At 46.6% G+C, this 7,429-nt stretch overlaps 1 protein-coding gene across 2 annotated transcripts; it reads left to right on the plus strand.

Annotated features, from left to right (window-relative positions):
- Positions 1 to 1,904: 1,904 nt before the first annotated feature.
- LOC139596242 (histamine H3 receptor-like) lies at positions 1,905 to 6,909 on the plus strand. 2 transcript variants are annotated; one of them, XM_071440324.1, is made up of 4 exons: positions 1,905 to 2,246; positions 2,315 to 2,481; positions 4,625 to 4,794; positions 4,885 to 6,909. In XM_071440324.1, exons 1-4 carry the CDS (start codon positions 2,021 to 2,023, stop codon positions 5,510 to 5,512), a joined length of 1,191 nt encoding a protein of 396 aa, XP_071296425.1. In that variant the 5' UTR covers positions 1,905 to 2,020; the 3' UTR covers positions 5,513 to 6,909. The 2 variants fall into 2 exon arrangements, with proteins under 2 accessions (XP_071296425.1, XP_071296424.1); XM_071440323.1 differs by having other exon boundaries at positions 1,911 to 2,246; positions 4,625 to 6,909.
- The last annotated feature ends 520 nt before the right edge of the window (positions 6,910 to 7,429 follow it).

The raw sequence follows: 7,429 nt of genomic DNA on the forward strand, positions 1-7,429 counted from the left end.
TTTTGTTAAGACATCATCCCCTGCCAAAGCAGCAATAACAAAGGAGCTTTTAAAGGCAGTAAAGGCAATTATGGGACTTACTGAGAATCTCAAAATCTGCCAGGAGGAAAACACTACAAAAGCTCCTTCACATAAAGAACACAAGTTTACATGCTGCAAACTCACTGACCTGCTGTAAAATTACTTTACGTTAGAGGAGTTAAAGAATATAGCAATTATTCATGAAAGAATAAATTCTTCCATGTTTTCCTGGTGCTTGAGATATTTATTTTTTTCTTTTGAGTCTCTTGGCTGACTCTTTATCTTTTATATACCACAACACGATCAGAGAGCAGTTAATATCACAAGCTTGATCTTGTCCAAACTGAAGTGAATGGAAAACTGCCAATAGGGCTCAAAGAGTAGAGAAAATGAGTCCCCAAACTAGGAGTTAATCACAAGCTCCATTGTTCCTTTCACTTTTGTTTTGCATGGCTTTACTTATTTGCTTTAGGGAGAAAATGATATGGGGACATGTAAAAGGAGTATTTTCCTCACACATATTGGACACACAGATGCCATTTCTGTCTCTGCACTGGCTGTATCATAAGCAGTTTAAATTGCAAACTATCCTCAGAGGAGCTCCTGATTTACAGAGATTAACTGGCCTGGAATTTGTACTTCTAGCATTGACAAAGGCTTTATCTTTCCCCCTGAGGAAAAGGCCAGTCCACTGTTACCCTGAGAACACATGCTTCACCCCAGACAAATAAGAGGGAAGTAATTCAGCTGCTCTTGTTGTCTCACCTGATGCCCATTGGAATAGCTCTCTTTAGAAAGCTGCTGTGATTGCTTCTAAACTTATTTCAAACTGCCGATTTATGCAAATCTTTTATAAAAGAGGAGTTTGCCACCTGTGAAACATTGGCTGAATGGCTGAATTAAGGGAATATTATGCATTGGTTTTGAGCAAGTTCTGTTGCCATTTAGTGATAAAGGGGCCCTACCGAAGGCAGCAAACCCCAAAGTGCTCTCAGCCTCCACGGAACTCTCATGGAAAGGGAGGCAAAGCCCATCCCTCAATGGCCATGTGTTTTAAGGCAGATGAAGATCCAGCGGGCCAAAACAGGTGAGCAGAGATAAAGCTGCATTCCCTCTTCTGAATTACCCTTCAAACTCAACAAAGCTCAGCAGCCTGAGCAGCTCTTTCAGGGGTCCCTATGTCCCTGCTCCCCGGGCCACCTCAGCCATCGTGCTGGAGGCTGAGGGAGGCCCAGGCCCTTTCCTGGCTGCTCCTGGGTTTGGTTTTTGAACAGAGCTCCCTTCCGGAACACCGGCTCCTTGACATCACCACGACAGTGCACTTCAACACTCTCCAAGGCCACTGCCCGTTTTGAAAAGAAAAGTCTCAGAAATACCTCATTCCTGCAATGCTGAGGGAAGGAGTAGCCAGGCCGGGCACTGAGCCCTTGTTGGCGCTGTCCCGGAGGGAAAGGCTGAGGCAGAGGAGGGGTGCCCTGAGGGCGAGAGCGCACAGCCCGCCCGGAATGGCAGAGCAGAGACCACCGGGGAGCGCCGAGGGCACGGGCACCAGCTGGGGTGCGGTGTGGGGAACCGGGCAGGCAACCCAGCCTGCCTCGGCAGCGGCTGCGAACGGACTGGGACGGACTGGGAGAGGCGCTGGGAGCGTCACGGCCGGGCTGGGGAGGGCGGGCACGGGGCGCTCCTGCCCAGCCCCAGAACCCCGGGCTGAGGAGGGGCGGGCAGCGGGCACGGGGCGCTCCTGCCCAGCCCCAGACCTCCGGGCTCCAGCCGCGGGCTGGGGTTTCCGGCGCACTCCCCGCTCCTCAGCGCCGCCACCGCACTCCAGGAAGTTTTGCCGAACCGACTCCGACCCCAGCAGCGGGCGGATTGGGCTGGGCTGGGCAGGGCAGGGCTGCGCCGCCCGGCCCCTGGCTCCGCCCGGCGGGGCTGAGCGGGGCGGGGCGGTGCCGCAGCCGAGCTCGGGTCCGGGCAGTGCCGCGGGCTCTCCGCCGGTACCATGGGCCGGGACGGGCCGTGGCTGAACCTGTCCGGCAGCGCCTGTGCGGCGGGCGGGCCATTCCCCGCCGGCACCGCCGCGCTGCTGGCCGCGCTCATGGGGCTGCTGGTGCTGGCCACGGTGCTGGGCAATGCCCTGGTCATTCTGGCCTTCGTGGTGGACCGGAGCCTCCGCACGCAGGGAAACTTCTTCTTCCTGAACCTGGCCGTGGCCGACCTGCTGGTGGGTGAGTGCCGGGGCGCCGCGGGGCGGGGGGGTGGCTCCGCCCGTGTCACCGCCGAGCTCTGTCCGCAGGCGGCTTCTGCATCCCCCTCTACATCCCCTACGTGCTGACGGGCGAGTGGAGGCTCGGCAGGGGCTTGTGTAAGCTGTGGCTGGTGGTGGACTACCTGGTGTGCACCGCCTCCGTCTTCAACATCGTCCTGATCAGCTTCGACAGGTTCATCTGTGTCACCAGAGCGGTAAGGGCTGGGCAGGGGGTGCAGCGGGCAGGCAGGGGCTCCAGGGCTGCCCTTCCAGGCACGGGGATTGCTTAGGGCACCTGGCTCCCAGCGCCCTTGAGCCTCTCTCGAACAGCGCATGAGACACGGGCGAGCTTCTCTCAGTCCTGGAAACAGTTCTGGGAGTAATCGGCTTTGCCAGAAAATGCATTTCCTTCTCACTTTCACAGTGGAAGAGGTGCTCTGCTTTACAAACAGGCACAGGCTGTGTCTGCAGAGAGAACAAGGTGTGCTTATTTCCTCCCCAGCTGCATCTTGAATAAGGTGTAAGGTATGACCCAGCTGAAGCAGAGCTGCCCCCTCAGGACACGGCCATGCCCTGTTGATGCCCACCTGCTCGCAGTGGGTGTCGAACTCTCAGGGGAATTGGATGTGTACGGCTGTGATGGGTCAAAAGTGGCAGATAAGAAATTAACATCTCGCACAGGATGCAAATGCCATTTCTGTATAATGGCCACAGGAATAGCTCAAGTCCTGTCTGCAGCATGCCACCTATTAAAAAAGGAAGATTAGACTTTGCACCTAATTTACACCTAGACCATAATGCCTCAAAGTATTTTGGATGGTGTCAAAATAACACATTTTACCTGTTAATAGGTTTCACACTTCTACACACACTTCTTGGTTAGTTCCACCCCCAGTTTCTTCAAGTGTTCATTTAAGTTTGTTGCTCATTTAAATCACCAAAAGTACAAAGAGAGGCTGCAGAATCAATTCAGCAGTTTTACCAACTTCTTTTTGAAGAGGGAGAAATGAACAGATTAATTCTTTAACAGTCAACACTCAGAATTCCTTTATTTTCTAGGTTCTGAATTAGCCATGAATTTTTCTTTCAAAAACCAATCTCTCATGACTATGCACATAGTATAAATATATAAACTAGACGGTTTCAGAAACAGAAATGAAAACTGGTCATAATAAATGAAAATAATCATCCACTTGAAAATACTTCTAATTAATCCCTCATATAAAAATCCCTCCCCAAGCAAGAGTACAGAAAATGACTGTTGGGTTAGGGCAGTAAGAGAACACATAAGCAGTACTATCTGAAGTTCCAAATTATTCTGAATCTCAATGAAAATAGTAACTTCCTCCAAGACTGCTCCTAAATTATTCATGGCTTTGTTAAGGACTGCAAAATCAGACCAAGTTCAGACACACTCAGGTTTCCTCAGCTCCGTGGCTCCTCTACCAGAACAGCACTGGCTGTGGAGATCAAGGCCCACAGATGGGGGCAGTAAACGTGAACCCTGTACAGAATTTAAGAATTTCATATTCCAAAGGCTGTGTGACTGCACTGTGGAGATGTGAAGGGTGAATTCCAAGCTACTACACGAGTATGTGTCCTCAGGAAAAACATTCCAGGGAATCAGAAATAGAGATGATCTTGACTGATTAATTCTGATTAATTCCATTGCTGATATGGCTTACTGGCTCAGTATTAGTGACACATTATTTGTGCACCTTAGCTTCTCTATTTTCTAAATAACTGAGATCAGTTGTTCTTCTGTAAAGCACTTTGCAGATCACAACACTCCATCTATACACCTTAACTGCAAACAGGAATTCTTAAAGTACTTGATGAAAGAATGAAATTAGGTATATCAAACAGAAGAAGGTGTTGTACAGTAAATTGTGTGATTTTCACATTAGGAAAGAGTCTCTCTACAAAGTAGAAGTAAAAGAACTTGCCTGATATTCTGTGAATTCAAACCCTTTTACGTATTTCAAATGATTTAAAAATTCCAATAAAGGGTCCAATAAATGTTTTTAGCCATTCTGTAAACAGGTAGCACAGCTCATGCAATTAAATATGAAACTGGTGACAGCCAGTTCTGGGAAGAGCAGTGGTTATTTGCTTTAAAGGAGACTTAGTTTTCAAGCTTTTAAGATCTGATGCATTTCTCAGAACTTATTCCATCACCTTGGTAAGGTTTCTTGGAAGTCATATTTCAGAAGTAACTCTTCTGTGATACCAGTAAGCTTGGTCTAAAACCCTCGTCCCAAACCCAGTCTCTCAGCAACCCTCACAAGTGACAGAGAGGGCCATGCTCCAAAGCAGCCACATGGGAGATGTGTAATGTGTGTGACTCTTGTCCCTCAGGTCAGCTACAGGGCTCAGCAAGGGATGACCAGAAATGCAGTGCTGAAGATGCTATCTGTATGGATTGCTGCTTTTCTCCTCTATGGGCCAGCCATCCTCAGCTGGGAGCACATTGCCCAAAAGAGCATCCTTCCTGAAGGAGAATGTCATGCAGAATTCTTCTACAACTGGTATTTCCTAATGATTGCCTCTACTGTTGAATTCTTTACACCTTTCATCACTGTTATGTACTTTAACTTAAGTATTTACCTTAACATCAGGAAACGCACATTGCTCCGAAATGAAAACCTCTCACTCGGTCAAGAGGACTGTGAAATGAATTTCCAGGGGGAAAAAAGGGAACACACGGTCTTTTTTGTAAAGCTAGCTAACAGAGACAAACATGAGCAGAGAGCAAGCAGCCTCCTTCCCCCAGGGAAGGCTCCAAGGCCTCAGGCCTCGGCTGAGCTGGGCAATCAGCCATGCAATCTGAGTGCCAGTCTTGAGCTTCCACCCCTCCAGGTGGATGTACAGACCAGGCCTCCCAGGAGTGGCTTCTGCCAAGCAACAGAAAGCCTTTGCCAGCCCAGCAGCAAAGCGGACGTTGCTAACGTCATGGCAAACAGATTCAGACTTTCCCGGGACAAAAGAGTAGCAAAGTCCTTAGCAGTGATTGTCTGCGTGTTTGGCGTGTGCTGGGCTCCATACACACTCCTGATGATCATCAGGGCAGCCTGCCATGGGCACTGTGTGCACCACTCCCTCTATGAGATCTCATTCTGGCTCCTGTGGGTGAACTCGGCCATCAACCCTGTTCTCTACCCACTGTGTCACACGAGCTTTAGGAAGGCCTTCATAAAACTCCTGTGTCCACGAAAAGCCAAAATTCATCCTGACATTTTGATGTGAGAAGTAGGAAGGCTGAAATAGTACATATTGTATTTGGTGGGAACACCAAAAAGCAAGTATTGCAATACCTGCAAATATTTATGGAATACTGGTAAGTAGGCACAAGTGTAGATATTTATGAATATGTAGAAATATAGTCATCCATGTAGCTGGGAAAATCACAGCAATTAAAAGAAAGGTAATTTTTCAAAGCTCTTTGGGAAATTACACCAACAGTGTATTTTCTGGTAATGGTGGACTACTGTTGAAGTGCTGAAAACAAAAAATAACTTTCATGGCTAATAATTAGATTTCAGGCTCTGTCACTTTTAATAACTGTAAATATTGCTGGAATTTCATAAAGCATTAATCTTAGATCTGTTATATCTTACTCCCAAATCCACTTCAAGACATCAAGAATCTCAGTTGTTAAGTCTAGGATGCTTTTCCTGCCTCCACTTAGTGGCAAGTCAAACAAGGCATGACCAAAGATAAAAATACTGGAAAAGCATGGGACAGGAGGCAGCACAACAGTGATGTTACCAGAGAAGCTGAGCAACTGTAGCAGGTAAGGGAGCCCTGATGTGAGGGAAAAGGTGATTGAAATAGAAGAAAGTGGAATATTTAGTAGAACAAAGTCCAGGAACAGAAGTTAAAAGGGTTTTGAGCTTTTTAATAGGAGATACAAGAATTGGTAACTTACACACTGGAAGAGTTTCACTAGGAGTTCCCTCCCTCAGCAGTGACTTCCTGCATGGGCAGGAATCTACTGAGGTCAAAACTCCACTCCTTACAGGGCTGAGGGTATTACCCTGTGCTTTGCTGTAAACACAGAGTAAGCCTAAGTAGTCTATGAGATCCATGACAGAGCTTTAGGTAAACTTCCAGTAATTTTTGAAATATTTAGACTTGGACCTTTACTACTTCTGGCTAGATTTAAAAAAAAAAAAAAGTAGTGTTGTTTTCCCCTTCCCCACTCATTGAATCTTTCCATCCATCAGGTCACTAGTGGTCAAGAAAGTATCACTTCAAGTGTTGAGATATTTCCCAGGTTATGCATCATGACTGGCATGACTCAAAGTCTGTTCCAATTTTACAGCCTTGCTACTGCCCAGTCTCTGCCATTGTGCCTGTGCCACAGGAGCAGCTCACACAACTGATTCTGAGTTTGGAGTAGGTTTGTCCCACCAGGTGTCACATGGAGCATCACTAATGATACAAGTTTGTTCCACCATCACCAGCATTTACTGCATAACCTAACAGATGCTTTCATTGCTGACAAGTGATAGTTACTGAACAGCTCTAATTGTGCATTAGTCAAAATGCATGGTAATACAATTGATCTTAAACTTTACAGGCAGTAAAATTATATCCTTTGTAAACTTTCAATAAAAGTAATTAAGAGCTGTGGAAGAGTCCTAACTGTGTAGCCCTTACAAGTGGAAGAGGGTGAAAAAGCACCAGACTACAACATTTGGGTGACTGCAGCTGAAACTGCAAAACTGGTATTTCAAAGACACTTTCTAAGTTACAAGGACTGACACTGAGGACTAAACAGACATGGTTAGCAAATACTGTAAACTAGAAGGGCATCTCCCTACACTATGAACATATCCACATGAACATAATCACCACACTCTGCTATGGATGTGCTATAACAAAACACCTTAACAGTTCTGCTATGAAGAACAGTTTCAACAGATACAGAGCAACATGAAGAGTTTTGAATCAGCATCAGTTAGAAACCAGGGGAAGTAAAGCCTTTAAATTATCTCCCCATTCATTCCAAGCCAGACTTATTCATCAGTATATTAATGATCTAATTGTTGTCTACTCTGCAATTGTTTCCTAGGATTGTATTTGCCTTTCTCAGAAAACACGTAGCACTAAATTACTGAACAATCCCACCAAAATCTCATTTCATTTAATATCCAATTA

The sequence above is a fragment of the Agelaius tricolor genome, unplaced genomic scaffold, assembly GCF_023055355.1.
Source record: "Agelaius tricolor isolate 1412-34295 unplaced genomic scaffold, bAgeTri1.0.p SCAF_15, whole genome shotgun sequence".
In the NCBI taxonomy this organism is placed as follows: domain Eukaryota; kingdom Metazoa; phylum Chordata; class Aves; order Passeriformes; family Icteridae; genus Agelaius; species Agelaius tricolor.